The 17,804-nt window shown below is 36.0% G+C and overlaps 1 protein-coding gene across 6 annotated transcripts; it reads right to left on the bottom strand.

Moving 5' to 3' along the window:
* Positions 1-2,259: 2,259 nt before the first annotated feature.
* Positions 2,260-17,587, bottom strand: SEX1 (Pyruvate phosphate dikinase, PEP/pyruvate binding domain-containing protein). 6 transcript variants are annotated; one of them, XM_086599233.1, is made up of 34 exons: positions 17,332-17,587; positions 16,909-17,166; positions 15,975-16,016; positions 15,769-15,878; positions 15,530-15,608; positions 15,321-15,412; positions 15,076-15,229; positions 14,065-14,289; positions 13,561-13,914; positions 13,362-13,469; positions 13,124-13,222; positions 12,645-12,785; positions 12,423-12,511; positions 11,555-11,689; positions 11,187-11,349; positions 11,022-11,111; positions 10,757-10,942; positions 9,828-9,890; positions 9,687-9,749; positions 9,533-9,592; positions 9,300-9,452; positions 9,027-9,110; positions 7,882-8,058; positions 7,693-7,799; positions 7,025-7,265; positions 6,835-6,959; positions 6,509-6,644; positions 6,217-6,342; positions 5,291-5,401; positions 4,285-4,383; positions 3,929-4,102; positions 3,756-3,848; positions 3,542-3,657; positions 2,260-2,711 (listed from the first exon to the last, which is right to left on the bottom strand). In XM_086599233.1, the coding sequence occupies exons 2-34, from the start codon at positions 17,149-17,151 to the stop codon at positions 2,507-2,509; spliced, it is 4,443 nt and encodes a 1,480-aa protein (XP_086455359.1). In that variant the 5' UTR covers positions 17,152-17,166; positions 17,332-17,587; the 3' UTR covers positions 2,260-2,506. The 6 variants fall into 6 exon arrangements, with proteins under 6 accessions (XP_086455359.1, XP_086455362.1, XP_086455365.1 ...); XM_086599236.1 differs by having other exon boundaries at positions 6,835-6,938; positions 7,052-7,265; XM_086599239.1 differs by lacking the exon at positions 14,065-14,289 and having other exon boundaries at positions 17,332-17,526.
* Positions 17,588-17,804: the final 217 nt, after the last annotated feature.

Genomic DNA, 17,804 nt, shown 5'->3' with positions numbered 1-17,804 from the left:
ATGTGGCGATCCACTTTTGTAGTGAACTAGTAATATGGCACTGGCCTTTATTTCGCATTTTCGAATTGTAACAGGCACAGAGGCAATCAAGACTCGGCCCACAACAGATTCAGAATTGTGGCTATTAAAGCCATGTGTTTAACGCTTTCACCTGTTATACAAACCTGGTCATAAATGCAAAAGTGCATAAATCATGCCCGTGGACAGGGATTAGTTGGCCTAATATGAAAGGGTAATATGAAAAGAAAAGGCCTATAAAGACTCAAAACCCCGACAATAATCATTCCAAATTCAAACCTAGCTTGAGGACATTCTATCTTTCAAAGGTGGGGGATGAGAGGGCACTCCGGGATTTTGAGGGGTTGTTTGTTTTTTTTTGAATTCAGTATTCATTCAGATCCTCTTAAACTTAAATTTTAAGTTTTCAGAAGTTCAAAATTTGTTTTTTCTTTTAAGTAGTTTAAGCATTCAGTGGTACTTTCAGCATTCAGCACCAAAGTTTCTCTTGAATGTTGAATTCTAATATTTGAAACGAGGAAATTCCTTCTTGCCCTTTCTTAATAATCCAATCTCAAGAACCCATCTACTTTCTTACCTTAACCTTTATGGCTTTAAAATAGATTTTTTAAAATTTGATGTTGGAGTCACAGATTTTTTCATTTTTTAGGTGAATGATATCCACTTTGTTAAAAATAAAATTATATATATTTTTTCTGAAAGTAAACAAAATATAAAAATAAACCGTTAAAATATATTTGGGAAAGCATATTTTAAATAAATTTATTTATCATTTTTTTTTTTTTTTGATAATCTATCTCTCCTCTTCAAATATAATATATATTTTGTTTTACAAGAAATTAAGTTAGTGTTTAAAATAGATAGCATGAATAAAATTGTCCCAATGATTTATATTCAGCCTTCAGAGTCAGATTATTCTAACATAAAATAAACATGTTTTTCAGAATTCAATAATCAACATTCAAAGGATGAGCCATTTAGCATTCAGAAAAACAAACGACCCCAATCCCCTGACATTCTGAAGAGGCGTTGATAACCAGAAAGCAAAAAGAGAGAGAGAGATTATTATTTTTAAAGAGGTATTTAGCTTTTGGGCCAAATGAATAATTTGTAATTGGTCACCAATTGTTCGTTTATTAGAAATTGGGCCAAAATTGACGGTTGACTTTGTATTGACCGTGATTTCACCATTGGTCAAATAAACAAATTTTGTATAATGACTAAAACACCCTCCACCATTAGCACTACCAACAGCACCATCTCCAGCAGTACCTTGACCACCACCAAAACCACCATGACCACCAAAACCACTACCGGTAGAACCGCCTTGAGTGCCACCAGTGACTCCACCATTACTGAAACCACCAACGCTTACTTTTCCTCCTCCACTACCACTAAAACTTCCTCCACTGCTAAATTTTCCTCCACCATTATCTTCAATCATAAAATTCTCTGGAGCGAGCATCCGTTCGCAAACACAGGTCTTAGGGGAATCGCGGGTCTTAGGGAAATAGGGGCTCCAGTAATCATAAAGTCAAAGAAGGGGTTTGACCCATTGGGAAAGGGTAAGAAGGTGCTCAAGCCAATCAGTATAGCAAGCCGTTGGAGCAAGCATGCTCGCCAAAAAAAGATTTTGCTGACTGGCTATATGTCTTGGTATATTTAAGTCTCCCCAATGCAGCTGCTCTTTCCCCCGTTGTCATGTTCCGATACGCTGGCCCTACTTTTAAGAGAGGGCAAGCTCCAATATGAGGATGAGGTAGGTCTTATTCCACGATCACGTTGGGAACAGTCTTTTGCCCCAAGCCTGTACGAGGATATCGTGAAAACGGGTTCTTTGATACTCATCGAGGAAACCCAAGACGTTCGTAATTTTGAATGAGTCCAAATGGGAGAGGAACCAATCTCCTTTCCCCTAAGCAACAATAGCTGCTATGGTCGGTGCGGTTGTAGTAGCTGTCACACTAGGGGAGCTTGTGCTAGCCGAAGCTTTTGTCCAATTTCTTAGATAACAAAACAACTGCTGTTTGTTGCTCTTTTTGTGCGTAAGCATAACATTTCTGGTCGAACCCGCCCAACCCAACTAAGAAGAACCGAACCTAAACCCATTAAAGTTTCTGTTCGTTCCTACTCTGATGTTCTGAGGTGAGGAAGATGATATGACATCATCACTCATTAAGATTGTTGGGCACACGTATAAAGGTAAATGTGTCAATTTCTAAAATATGGAAGGATCCAATATTAGTCCAACGAACAAAAATTATCCATTTATAATGTGGCCCAAAAGCTAAATACCCTTTTTTTTAACTGCAATCCTGTTAATATAGTAGCTCTGTTATTTAGCTTCCCAAAATTATACACCACATACTACATTTTATTCTACATCTCCGCTGAAAAAGGCCATTTTCTTTCCTTCATACGATTTATACATTATTACATCTGTTTTGACAAGTCCCCATTCTTGTGAACTACAACATTGGAATCAAAACTACATCTGGGGTCTAGTCTGCACGACAAAGATTTTTCCATCCCTCACCACACCTTCTATATCTTGAGGAGATCCATACAGTTCCTCAATTGCTTTTCCTGCATGTGCAATGCTTGAGAGGATTGAGTGGCGGAATTTACCATCAGTCATCAATGGATCAGTTGAGTAATCAACAACAACCTTTTCTTCTTCATCCATGGGGACACTGAAAATTCAACGTAACCATGCGTTGCTGTTAGCATTAACAGGTTGGAAAACAAACTAAGATACTACATATTTCTGAATACATTTCACACAAATAAAATAGTCCTCAAGAGCGTATCCAAATGGTAACAAATTTGCACAGTAGATGTCATGTGTAAAAAGACTCAAAGGTAGTGATAAAAAAATCAATGTTGTTCTCTTGCATTCGGAATTTCGTCGTTCATTAACAAAACTCCAACGCAAGGACCAGAAAAGACGGAATGCGTGTATCATATCTGCTTTTTTTTTGCTGGTAGTATCACATGTCTGCTACTACTTCCTGATATAAAAAGGAGAAGAAAAGAAAGGCAAAACGAACATAGATGTTCATGCTTGAAGATGTATGCATTGCATCGTTACATGCACCTCAAACCATGAATTACAAGTCTTAATACTCTATAAAAATAACATAATTATACCGTACTCAGTGTTTAAATGTCGATTACTTTTGAACTGAAAGAAACTATAGGAGGCTTAAGAACAGGCACAGCCAAAGACACGGTTATGAATAGACTGAGTAATGAGTATGAGGCTTTGATTACAGAATCAAGTAACAATCCAAGACTCACTTTTCTGTTCAACTAATTAATCCCAGTCATGCTAATAAGTCAGCTATAAATGAACAGCATGGCATAGCTGAATCCTACGAATTCTTGGGAAATGGTCATTTGACCAACAAAAATATCATAAGAAGGATGAGGAAAGAAACAATAATGAGGGTAACTTCCTCTTTCCCTATGCATGTTTTTTATGTTAATTACTGTCAATTACGGTATACATAAATGAATTTACCTATCATAGAGGCCCGCTCCAGCATAACCTTCGAGATCTTCACCGTTGGAATCGGATCGGAAAATTATCGATCTTTTTATAAATAGGCCAATCGACTTACTTGGATAACCTAATACCTGGAAAATAGATAAACATGTGAATACAACAGAAAGGAAAAAATACAGTGATTAATTCGTGTATGAGGGATTACACCGTCCCTATGTTATATATTCACCTTGGGAGAATCGAGATCACTCTTCTTACTGACAAAGCTTAAGGCGCGTCCAGGATAAGCTCCAACCAGAGTTTCCCCGAGTCCTTTCACGACCTAGGCAAGGACTTTGAGATAAGTACCCAAAGACACATAACAGAGATAAAGCTTGCGTCCCATTGAAAGAATTCGAATACCTCGGCATATATCTCTGATGAGTCTCCAGATGATGGGTTAGTGGTGTGAATGACAAATGCATAATCAGCATTTATAATTTCTTGAACAAGTACAGCCATGCACAGATAATCATGATCGAGTTTGACCTTCCGCGTGCTGAAGTATGCTCTCTCATTCCACTTCGACGCCCAGACCTAGAATAGTAAAATCAATTAAGTACCTCGGTAGGTAATGAATGTAGAAATAGACAACAGAATATGATAGGGAACTATTTTCAAAATTACCAGTAGTCTTTATTTCAGATGTCATATTCAAGTATAACAGGAGAATCACCCAAGATATTGATGTCTTTTCCAGTTTTCCCTGATAAGATTACCTTTTTTATTGCCGTCCATGCTTGCTCCCATCGTTTCTCTCCTTCGTCACCAGGCCAAGGCATCCCTGCACCTTGCATCGTGCTCTTCAGCTCTTTCACCTGAAAATAGTTATTCGTCAAGTGCCATTGTGAGTTGTGACTATCCAGAACTCAACCATTCTGTCACTATTCCTTCGCAGATTGAAGCTCAAGGATTAGAAACTATTATTCTGATGAGGGTATATATCCTTCAGTTTGCTTAATCTATACAACGTATGCCACACCAAAAGTAAAGCTAGGACTTTAACATCCATTTACATGTGAGATGTTACCTAGACCTTACGCAAAGTCTAAAATTTGGAACATCCAGCTCAAAACCAATTAGTTGTGAGTGGAGCTTCCCCAGGGTCTTATATATGATAATGCAAGCCTTTAAATGCTTGATATGGAAATATCTAAGCATGACCCTCATGTGCGGCATCACTAGACTCAAATACGCGGATTAATTTTTTTTTGGGACATATGAAGTGTGGGATCTTGCACCAGACACAATAACAGCCTGCTCTAATACCATCTTAGATTTGGTGCATACAACTCAAAAGTCAAAGCCAATTGGCAAGGAGTGGAGTACCCCTAAATATTATAATGCAAGGCTTTAAAGCCTGATATGGATCCATATATCTCACCATAGAATATGGGATCCATGTCTTGTCAATTGAGAAACACGCAAAGTGGTCTAACTACCCAAATACCAACTTTCCCTATCTTTTGGTAAAAAAAAACTTGGAATATTCACCTACAACTATTCTTCTTCTACAACAACAAGTATCATTAGCACATCCATGCTTACTATTTAGAAGAACTTATGGCAACTGAATTCTCACATTTTAGCAATTGTAATAGTGCTTAATAATCTAAAAATGCATGTGAAGGAAATGTCCATAACTAGCTGTTGTCAGGCTAAGGTGGGATAATTTTGGGGCCAATTCTCAATCAATTCGCTATACAATCGCATCATTTACTATACCAATTGAGGAGGCGCTGCAAGCCGTAAAACCGCCTGGCGGATCTCACCAAGTGCATTGGAGTCTCCTTCTCGTAACCTTTCCTTTAAGGACTGTAATGTGGTTGCCACTGCCTGCAATAAGAAACAAATAAAATTAAGATTTTATTGTAAACTAACTACTTTAATCATTATAGCAAACAAAACATCATAACATCGAACTAAAAGTGTATATACAGATGTGAAAAAGGGCTGACTGAATGAAATGACCCAAACAGGGATTAACCAAATTGTGAGGACAAGATAACGATGGACATATTAAAAGTGTATCACACAACTTCTTTCTTAGTAGTGACCTGTCCCCATTCAAAGTCCACAGTAATGGGTACGCTGTAATCTAGTAACCATCAATGAAAAGAAAAGGGGAAAAAAAAACTTCCGTTAACAGAAAATCAACAGACGAACAAAGATAGATTGACTGAACCTAGGAGAAAGAGAACTTTAACGTTTGTTGGCAAATTGAGACAAATACATGCACAGTTCTAAACATATATTAATTACCTATCCAGATCAAATAATAATTAGATTCACTTTTCTCTTACGGTTCAACAGTCATGAATGCTGGAGAACATATTTAAATATGCATGCCAATATACTCAGCAGTGACATGACGCATAGTGTAGTTCGACTGTAATCATGTGTAGCTTTTAAGAAAGAGAGAACAGCTTCCAGCTTCGTGGGTGCATGCCACAGTTGACCATCACTATGAAATGACCTTGAGAGTGTCGTGGTCATAGATAATTTTATTTTTCTATTTTTCTTTTCTTAGGTTCATTTGTAGAAGATATATCTTTAGATAAAGTCGTATGAACAAATTAAAATATGAAGTTAGTTTACATATTTAAAAGAAACAATGGATGCACATACAAATTGCAAGAGATGAGACGAACCTTGTTAGAAGCATCCGAAAGAACCTTCTCAAAAACACCAAATGGAAGGGCAACCGACGTTGGAATTCCTACCGAGGGTGGTACTTTTCCTTTTAGGTATGCAATATTGCGTGATTTGGCTCCAACCTAGAATAGTTAAATGAAGTCACACCCTCAAATAACAAGATAGACTAACTTGATAAATGCACTCAATATAGAGTGTAGGTAAGAGAAGCTTTAAGTAGCCTTCTGAAGTTGTTAGGAGGTTGAAATCACAAATATAACTCAAATAAACAAATTTGGCATGCCTAACCATTTCACTGGTGAACTCATCAGATGATACAGCATATCTACCACAAAATTTCTTCTTGACCAATGTAAGAGATGGGGAATCATCATCTTTAAAATTTGTTGAACCTGCACCTTGAAGTTCACTGTCCTTGACCTCGCTGAGATAAAGAACATGAATTAAATTCTCATAGTTTAGATGAAGAAAAATCTCTCGTTAACTGAAGAAAAAAATCTCTCATAAATTAATTAATAGGAACCGACAAAATAAAAAGTAAGTACGCAAAAGTTGTGAAATCACACAATATGAGTAAATATATTAGAGCTCGTAGATTTGAATAATGAGATTACCTGTATACAATATCTGCAGAAGTAGGTTTCAGCTGTAACAGTTTCCCTTCTTTCCCCATAAGGTCATTTAGAATGTTGGGGTCAAAGCATGTAGCAAAACAGACCTGCCAAGGGAATAAACGAAACTGAAATATTAGAACTGAAGTTACTAAAAAATGAATTGTCCACTAAAAGCCAGAAGCAGAGGTACCACATGATTATTAGCGTAAAAAGTTACCTTGCTATTTCTTGCCCTCACAGAAACATGTGATAAAACATCTGGCATGTCAGGCGTCAGCACTGCAACTGCACCATCTGGAATTTCTTCCTCTCCCCTAACACTTCTTGCCACTAAAACAGTTGGTTTTTCATAAGACTTATTCTGAACAGCGAGCAGTTCATCAACAACTACAACATATCCAACTGCTTCAACTGGGCTGATGACCTGCCAACTGTTTAAGTCCAGCTAAGGTTGCATTAGAAAGTAATTTTCATTTCTTTCAGAAAATTAAATTTAAATCTCTGAGATATGGCTGTGTTTGATTCAAAGAATAAAAATTACTAGAAACTGAAGGGTAATTTTGTAAAGATAGGTAACAATATCATGGATGGAATTAAAGAGAAAGAGACCAAACGAATAGTCACATTCTAAACACAAGGAAAGCAACACTGTTTTTAAGAAGGATATTCATTTTCCTTAAATTGATTGGAGAAGGTGGGTAACTGTCACTTCTTCCCTCTTCTCTTGTTGTCTCTCATTTACCAGAAATCTTAGTTCACTAAACCAAATACAGCCGTAGACCTTTCATGAGACTGCATACTAAACCAGTTCTCAATTTATCAGTGACAGATCAGGTAGAGAATAAGTATATAAAGTACCTTCCGAGATTAGCTGTCTTCCTCAGTACAGGGTCAAGCCGATTAACAAGTGACGACAGGGATGCCACTGATCCAGCACGAATAATTTCTTCAGTGAAAATATTTACCTGCACGAAGTGCTTTTGAGTTAAGGAATTCAAGCCAGCTACAAAGGAGAACATACAAGACCTGAATATAAATAAAACTTACAGCTGATTGATCAACACCAAGCAATGATCCAAGATACTCAGCAGAGCGTTGGAGAACTTGATCATAGTGCTCAGCCTTGCTTGCAAGAGCAAGTCGTGTCCTGTCAAGGACTGATTTCGCATATAGTGCCCAGTGATCATCTCTACTCTTAGACATGCTAAGGGCATGATTCCATCCCTTCAAAAATAAAAGGAGTACCAAAAACAAGTCAAAATAGTCAAAATCTTAAAAAGAAAACAAAGATGAAAAGAATAATTTTGCAAATCACCACGAATACATCATGTAAGAGCAACTGTACGCTCAAAGATTCAGAAGTTCCTCATAAAACTTAAACAGAAATAAGAGACTTGTAAGGTAAATAACTCAAAAAAGGAAAAGTGAGAGGTGTACAGTCTATTCCAAGGCAGGACCAGATTCTTCAGAAGTGGATCCAAGTTCATTACAACTATAGGCCCCTTCCTACTGTTTCCTTTGTTTCTTTAACTTATCCGACTTTTAGGAACAGCCCATCTCCTAATTTATGCTTAGATTTAATGGGTTCATAACATTCAACCAGGAATTGCACAAAAGTCTAAGTGATTGGTAGAGCAATGTGTTAGCATCCCTTAAGTCCAGGCTTGAAGAGTTACCTCCTGATGCAGAATAAAGATAAGAGAGTGCAGTGCCCGAGTAAGGAAGGTATTTTCCTTTTAATTATGATTGGAACTCTTTCCAAATGGTGACTGTTTCAAATCTAAATTTAAGTGTTAAGTGTCTGATTGTTGGCATGGTTTTCACTTAATCTTGACGCATTTGTATGGTGTTATACAGAGTTACTGATCTCATCTAAAACAGGCTTGCCAATCAAAAAATAAATAAATAAGGTGTTATACAGAGGTCTTTAGAAAAAATTATAAACCGAGTGTCACTTAATCTCACCAGAAAGCAACTGCTTCTGTTGCAAATTATACAACATCTGGTTGTTATTAGTTAATTTTACCACTCTATTTACCAGAACTTATAATAAATTCATAGCTCTGAATCTCCTGCAGCTTTAGAAAACACTGGAGGCATTTGTCGTTTAAGCTACATAAATTATGCCTTCAACATAACACAAAAAATTTCTGAAGAGTAAACAAGAAACTAATAGATTCACCAAGAGATACCTTTAAGCAGTAGAGTAGATCCTCATTATTGTCAGACGAAAGTGCAAGATTTTCAAGAACTAGAGTGATAAAATACATAATTTTCTGCAAGAGAATTAAACAGATTAGGTTAACGTTTTAGTGTAAAGTCAAAACCAATTGCTTGATTTATAGACCACAGTGTAAATAAAAATCTAAAGAAACAGAAAAAAAAATGATCAACATAAAGGGAAGAAAAAATAAAGTGTATTTAATTGAAAAGGATAATGAAAACATCCATGCAAAATGATATACCTCTGGTCCAGTATCATTCAGCTCTTCATATCCCCTTTCAATGGCTGTTCTAACTGTTGAGTCAAGAGCAATGTCCAGGAACAAAAGATCTCTAAGTCGATCATGAGGTTTAAGAAGTAATGGTCGGAGCTCCTCACGAGCTTCTAACAAACCCTACATTGAAGACTCAAATAAGTATAAGACTGCAAGAAAGAGAAGAAACACCGTGATGCATGTATCACTGTTTCACGCACCTCAAGTAGAGGTTCTACTTTCTTATCTTCAACATGATCTAAAACAAATCGCAGCAGTTCCTGTTCACAAGGTTATCAAGCACAAGCATGAAACTTCTTTCCTGTTGGCCCAACACTGGTGAAAATTTTGAACTTCTAAAGCAGAGAATATTACCGGAAATCCATCAGGCAAGCCAGATATAGGATTTATGCTCACCCCAACCATGAAGCCCTTCCCCTGAAGGAATATAAAAATCTAAATAAATAGTAAAGTTACATTTTTCTTCCAGATGGCCTGATTTGAAATTGACTTTACCTCAGCCTTATACCCCATGCAATTTGCCACAGCAGACTCAAGATCTGCACCTGAATGTACAGCCTGCATCGTCACTCTCCAAAATCCTATTATTAGAATAATGTGGGATACTCTACTGGAAAACTTTTATGGGTCCATAAGAAAATTAACATAGAAAAAGAATATATATATATATATATATATATTGGGTAACACTAGGATATCAGATAATAATCTGGGGGGCCACGAAAAAACTGGAAACAAATGAAAGACAACCTACAACAATTCTATTTTGCATGATATCTGCAAAATAGTTTGCTGCCACATATTTAGAGTACTTCAGAGTTCAGACATCTTCTTTCTTATACTTTTTCCTTCTGTTTTTGCATTTCTGATTTTCTATCAAATTAACTCTATTACCTAGTATTTTGAACAATCAGATCAAACACTCAAGGTATTAGATTTTAACCTCTTCCAAGAATTGCAGGAAATATATAACATGTCAAACTTACACAATCAGTTGAATCTCTGTTGATATAGTTCTCAGCTTCCCAAAAATAGCCGACATTTACCAATAAATCGGGACATTTTTGGCCCTTGCTTCAATCAATCTACAATGTTGGTTTCTGCTATTTATCTTCAATCTTTAACAAGGGATTTGTAAGAAAATCTAGAACGTAATTTCGTTGAATTTTCTCAAGATACAGTCAAGTTAGAAGAACCAAAGAAGTGCAAAATGGTAAATTGAAGATTACGACACAATTATCATTTGGGGAGTTTTCACACAGTGAAAACTATCAGCTTTGCATTATATCTTGCAGTTGATAGTTTGCTTGATATATTGAATATCTTGTGTATCTCTAAACATATAAAACAGATATTCAAAGAAATTATGTAATTGGATGATATGAATATTTGACTAAACTCTGAAAAAGGATTCTCAAACCAACCTTTAAAGTTCTCATGTAATTTCCAAGATCCCTCAGAAGCCCCTCCTTCTGATCCCTCCTCAAATTTGGTTCAGAATGGATACCACGATCATAACTTAAAAGGCGTTCTTTTGTTATGCCATTTGAATTCAGAGTTTTCCAATAAACACTCATGTCAAAGTCACTTTTAATATGATCAATAAGTGCCTGAAAGAAGAACCAAAACCAAATGAAGTTTAATATTGAAACTGATGAAGATGTTCACCTTACGTTGCTAACTAAATACCTGACAGATAACAACATCATCGGGACTAGTGTTGTTGTGCAACTTCTGATGCCATTCCTCCATCATTCCTCCTTTGCATTCATTGTTTCTCTACAAAAAAACAATCATTGTAACTTCACAGAGATCAAGGAAAACTATATTCTTAAGCATAAACCCAACATGTACCTGGATAACCAGAATTTCATCCCTAATACGCTGCCCCACATCACCTTCACCACCACGACCGACAGTTGACATGATCATTCGTAAAAGTTCTCGCTGCTGAGGATGACTTTTGTATATATCTTGAAGCAAGTCAGTGAGCCTATCCTGAGCTTTACTGATTTCACTGCAATTACAGGAGAGGGAATTTTCAGAACCGAAGTAGCAATAGCACAGAGCTTTGAAGGATCTTGTATAACATTTGGGAACTGGAGGGACACAAAAACCCCAGATGTACACCATTAGAACCCATGAGCAGGTCACCGGTATTAACCTCTTGGTGTGAGTTTAATCTCAGTGGCACGGATCAACTTGTCTAGTAAGACATTTACCGTGGCTTCACGTTGTAGTTCTTATTCCATATGAGTTGTCTTGTCGCCATAAACCTCATCCAAACAACAATCCCGGCTAGACCCAATTCTCCAGAATCACTGGCCCACTTCATTAGATCTGCGGCGATGTTAAATCTGTGACAGAGAAAATAATACACTAAATTAAATCTCCATTAGGACGATGTGAGGTAACAAATTAATGGAAGAACAGAACCGTGGATTTGTTGGGAAATAGGTTATAGGATCCTACTTTCAATACCAGCACAAGTTTGAAAAAACGAAGGGCCAACCCATATTTTATAAGAGCCAACCCACGTGTATGAATGCTTTAAAGTCAGATGGTTCTCTGAGTATCTTGAGCTGTATAATTCGAAGATTCCACTTCCTTGGTAGAAATGCTATAGTTAAGGGTCTCCACCGACCCATTGCCAAAATGCTGAATGTGGAAACAAAGTTTGATAGTGATCGACCATAATCAGAAATATGGTGGCATGGAAGATATTATGCATGTAGCTGAAACTAAATCCGAAAAATGAAAATGTATTCGGGAATGAATTAAGATGGGATAAGCTTCATGTTTCTTGGAATCAGCTTGTAAGAGGATTCTTTCGTGGGTAAGTTTCGGCTCATCGAAAATTCTGCTAACTTGGTTCGGACCAAGGATGTGTAGCAAATGGTAAGTGTCAAATTTGTATAGGTTGCTTTTTTTTAAGGACAACAGGGGTTGAAGAAAATACTATTCTGTAATTTATTTTGATTTTTCTTTCTTCTTCTGGAGTCATTTTAGACATCTGCATACGTGAACAAACTCTAACAAGGAAAAATGTAACTTGTGCAACCACAAAGAAGTGCCTTAAAAATCACTAACCTATGCATAAAGGACTTCTGAGCTTCACGTTCCATCTGTGCTATTTTCTCCAACAAAGCCTTTGCAGTACCTTTTCCATCACCCGCATCCTTCCATGAGAGGAGGTTTAGTCAGTGAAAATTGAAAAGTACTGTACTCCGTAGTGAATAAATTAATATAAACAGAATTGATCTACACACAGTTCTTAATAAATCCTATCTTTCAAGTTAGAGATATAGTAACCTTTTTAACCTTCTTAGCTCCACTGCTAAATTCAATGTAAAAGTCAGAGCCATCATTCTTCATCCAGTTTTGACCAGATCGAAGGACAAATGGCATCCCTACAAAATTTTCTTCTCCAATCACAATTTCAAGGGATTGCACCTGATAAAATTATTAGGATGCAAAGATGTCTTATACAACAATGGCAGTCAAAATCCATAAGTTATTAGTAAATCAAAGTGCAAAACAATGTTTAATTGTCTATTTAGCTATGTTATATGGGCTTGCCATATTTTAAAAATAATATGCATCAACAGTCGGATACGTACACCGTGTCCATGTTGCACCCGACACAGACACATATTGTATGTGATATACCTCAACTTTTGACATTTTGCTGTGTCAGACACTTCATATTTGTGTCGGATACGGACACACGTATCCATGTCAATGTAACTTAGCAATTTAGGCCCTTGGAAACAAGTCAAACTTTTCCAAACCTGGTAAGGAGGGTTAGTGGAAGAGCTCTCTCCGAATTGTGTCTCACTAGCTCTTTCTAACATAACTGAACCTTGGGGCACTATACTTGGAGGTGGTGCCTGAAATATGTCCACAAGACATAATAATTAGGAAGAAAAAATGAAATGCAAGTGATATAAGGAAAAGAACAAAGGCTTACTTAAATATTTGAAATACAGTTAATTGATGTTAGTCTAGTGAATAACAAAATGCTGTTACCTCCCACTCTCCACCTTTTTTGGATAGAGCCCAGTGAAGGGTCAGTGGTCCATCAAGGTCTGTAGCCAAATGGACTTTAATCTTACCAAGTGGCTTGGTTACCAGTGCCTTAAAATTGTGAACATAAACACAATATTAGAAAATAAACTGATATGGATTATATCCTGAAAGAAATATCATAAGCAAGTGATAATCTAACCAGAACTTCTTTGTTCCCAAGCTTAAAGACTTTTTTATTTATGATGGAGCCGCTATCTTGCTCTTCCTTAGACTTCGAAAACAATTCAATCGGCGATAAAACTCTTGGTGTGGCAGGATCTATAGATGCAATAGATTTTTCTTCAATAGATTTCGCATCATATTTATTGAGAAGCTTCATGAAATCTCTTTGTTTGCGCTTGATCCTTTCAGGAGTAGAATATCTTCTGTCCGGTATCTGATTGGAAGCCTTACTTAGATTCTTTCCCTTTGTAATTTTCTTTCGTATCTCTTCAACAGTAGAACCCTTTTCTAACATAGTTTGCAATTCTTTTCTAGCTTCTTCAAATTCAATCTGTTTAAAACAGGATCCATGCCAAATACAATATTAAAAGCCAACTTAAAAGATTTAAAAGGAATTAAAGACTGCTTCATATTTTTTAAAGTATAGTTTGAAGATTTAATGTGGAAGAAATCAGTCAAGCAGAATAACGTCGAAAGTTACAAGTTGTTGATCAGGGGAATAATTGGGTTTCCCTGCTTTCTCCCATCGTATATATGCCTGTATCTGTGCTAAATCATCAGGTATGTCACTCTTATTTCCAAGAACACTGGCCTCCTGTGATTTACTTTTACCATTTTTCTTCGTAAGTTTTACTCGAAGCTCCTCAATAGAAAGGCCCCTTCCTATTTCATCCAAGAGTTCATTTCGAGCTGCTTCATACTCCACCTATTACAAGTTTTATAGTTTGTCATCAAACTAATATAGGTGGAAGAAAAATATCCTATATAGTCATTAGCTGAACAGAGTTTCACTCAGATTCCTTTCTTTCTGTAGTAGCTTAAGTCGAAGGTATTAACTATTAACTAAACAGCAGATTCTACTGTAATCAATAGAATGGTTATCGAAAGGAACAAAACGAATGACTAAGCAAAACCAGAGAGAGAGAGATGCAAAAACATAAACATAGACAGGAATAAATAAATAGATTAAAAACAAAAAAGGAAATGGAAAAGAAAAAGAAGGAAACCAACAAAACTTCAAATTTTTTGCGTTTAGACGAAGTTCCTTAACCAAACTGTTGACAACTTTAGTCGACTTCAACTCTTTATTTTCTCTCCAGATTATCTCTTTGTTTGTTTTCCCTTCTTCTTTTTCTTTTGATTTTTTTTTTTTTTTAATACATTTAAAGTAAGCTTAAATTACAGATTAGTTAGCTCATATAGGGATTTACTGGCTATCCAAGGAATGCTTTCACAACTATGAGTTATAATACTGGAAACTAGCACAGATAGAAAACTACAGATAAGACTCTAACAGTAGCTAATTATGCACTGCATCATCTAGTAAATGAAGCAAGCAAGATGTATCATGTTATCATTTCATGAATATAAATGGGATATATCCTTATAGTGTCACAAAACTATTTCAACTCAAAATGTAAATTTAATAGAAAGATGGGCCATGTAGGCCAGACAATTTTATTACTTACGTATAAAAAGTTAAACGACTTGCCTTTTCTTGCTCTGGTGTATACATCTGCTTACCCTTTCTTTCCCACCTTATGTATGCTTGAACTTGTACAAGATCCTCGGGAAGTGAAACATTCAAACTTGATCTGTCTTTCGGTAACAGTTCGACATGAAAGTTCTCTCCATCATTTTTAAACCTGCCAGCATAGCAGATGGAATAAACTATTTTCACATAGCAATAATGTATACACAATAACCAAATCGAAAGCAATCACAAATACTACTAACCATTTATTCTGTGCCTCGTCAACTATAAGAAACTCTATGGCTTGTATTTCATGACTGTCAATCTCTAATTTCAGGTACGATCCTGAAGCAGACTATGAGAAAACCATAATAAAGTCGATTACTCGATACATTCAAAGATGAAAAGTATCCTTACTCAACTAAAGTGGATATACTCCAATGACGATTTTCTGCAACACAAGATAACTTACTTTCATAAAAGGAGTTCTAAGAGCTCTTTTTTTGTAAACTTTTGTTCCATCAGGCTGGCGAGAAGGAAGAATCCAGCTCCTGAAAAATGAAATACGATTAAGTACCAGGGCAGACTAATGCAGAAATTGTTTCATTTCATTTCCATGGAATTATAAAGAAAACAGTAGTAAAAAAATAAATAAAAAATCAGGGAATAGCAGGTTCCAGCTGAAAATGTTACATACTGATGATAACTTACTTTTGTTTATCATGAAGCCCACCCCAGTGAAGCGTTAGAGAATTACTGTTATTTGTAATTTGGAAATCGACATGTAAAAGATTCCCCGAAGTAGGAGCACTGATGTCTATCTGTTAAGGATAGTAGAACTCGGTTTAGAGCTCCGTGTGAAGCTTTGCCAATGTTACTTTATAGTGAGATAAAAAGGTGGAATAAGGGGTGAATACCAGTAATTCAGAACTTCCATCAAGATTAAATTTCCTCGCAAGCTGATACAAAAAAGAAATTCATTGTAATTACACATTCAGAGAGCTATCCTTTTTTTCTTTTTGGTGTGTGTGTGTGTGTGTGTGTGGGTGGTCAAAATCAATCAGAATCTTATTAGAAAGGGCACAGCAAGCATAACAAAACTGTCAAAACTAACACCCCAGATGATGCATCCATTGCAATTTAAATTGAAATAGAGAATGCCCACTTCTAACACAAACTTAAACCTGTCCGAACATCACCAATGATGACGCTTCTGCTGCATTCAAGTCCAGTGCAACAAAAAGCCCATTATTAATCTACTTAAAAAAAAAAAAAAAACCCTTCCTTTCCTTTTAATTTGAATGTCTCAATGTACTACTATACATCTTAATCAAGTAATTTGCAGTTTTCTTGGCTTGGATCGATGCATTGGGAAATACAATAGCGATCACGCCAAATGTAACTGTTGAAACAGAGAACAACTAGAACTTAAATAATTGCTCCTTACAGTATATTTACAAAGCATAGGAAAGTACAGTACACATATGGCATCTGCTGCAAACAATAGTCAATCATATTTAATTTGTTTAATCGTCCCTTTCTCATATGATTCAAAGTTTGTGATCATTTAATTGTATATTTATGACCAGATAACTCACTCCTTGGTTGATTCTAGTATCTTTTAAAAAGACATATATCCCATTGTTTCTATGCACATCCTAAATCGTGGGCGACGAACTTTAATTACTTCTTTTCCCCTGATACAAACAACTTTCTCACAAGGTGTGTCCTTTATACAGAACAGAATACATTGTGTAGGAAACTGAAACCTTGCCAATAGAGATAACTAAGAAGATTATTAAATAGTTAAAGCGGAATAAAATAAAATTTCAAATGTGAGTTCACAATTACCCCGGGAGCAGGATCTGTAGTAAGTAGAGCAGTTGGAACAAGTGAAACCATATGTCTTACTCCTCTAGAACCTTTTCCTTTCTTCACATTGAGATTATATCGAAACTTGGTCGGAATTGGTGATTTTTTAAAATGTAGTGCTGCTTGAAAAAGATAGTTTCCAGAAAGTCTACCCTGACTCTCTACAACATTCGTCCGGTAAAGAGAGTGAGTAAGTATACTATGTCCTAGGGTATTGCTCATGTTCCTTAGCAATAACTGTTCAAATAACAAGTGTCAGTAAAAATCATCTAAAATTCAAGTATCAAATAAAAATCCAAGATTTATTAGACATCAAATTAAATCTAAAATTGCCAAATCATTTTAAATAACTGATCATCTTAAAGTTACTTCTAACACAAGAAACGAATCACTAAAAAGTACCTCAAATTCAATCTTTTCTTAAAAAAAGGGTCTGAGGTAAAGAGGAAGGAGCTGGAAGTTCACTCCAAAAAAACAAAATGAGTCACTCAAATTTTCTGGTTATGGGAATATATATATATATATACATAAGAAACAAACTACGTGATCTTGGCGCTATGACACGTGGCTTAATGTTATTTGTTTTGGGTGGAGGTCTTTTTTTTTTTTTATTATTATTAATTAATTAATAAAAAGTGTCGACTTCGGTAATGGGGTCACGTGGATTTTGCTGATTTTAACTATTTATAAGTAACACCAGACACCCAACCGTGGCTACCGTTCAATATTTTGATATTTTAACGTGTCATTGTCGAATTGCTAGAAAATTACCGAAACTTTGCCCCTGCTTCTGTTTCTCTTTTGGTACTTTCTGGTTTTTTCCTTGCGTCCACTTCACGGTCTGTCGACATGATGAAATATATAATTGTTGGTAA

This window comes from Coptis chinensis, chromosome 1 (assembly GCF_015680905.1).
Source record: "Coptis chinensis isolate HL-2020 chromosome 1, ASM1568090v1, whole genome shotgun sequence".
NCBI classification, from domain to species: domain Eukaryota; kingdom Viridiplantae; phylum Streptophyta; class Magnoliopsida; order Ranunculales; family Ranunculaceae; genus Coptis; species Coptis chinensis.
Note: the sequence above shows the minus strand (reverse complement) of the source record. Positions and strands in the feature narration are given on the sequence as shown.

Excerpts from the sequence above, each read along its gene's own strand:
- SEX1 (XM_086599233.1), bottom strand. The coding sequence starts at position 17,151 with ATGAGCAATACCCTAGGACATAGTATACTTACTCACTCTCTTTACCGG. Across the intron at positions 13,915-14,064 it reads ATTCCCCTGATCAACAACTT|ATTGAATTTGAAGAAGCTAG; the intron begins GTAACTTTCGAC and ends TGTTTTAAACAG. Across the intron at positions 11,112-11,186 it reads ATGAAATTCTGGTTATCCAG|AGAAACAATGAATGCAAAGG; the intron begins GTACATGTTGGG and ends GTTTTTTTGTAG.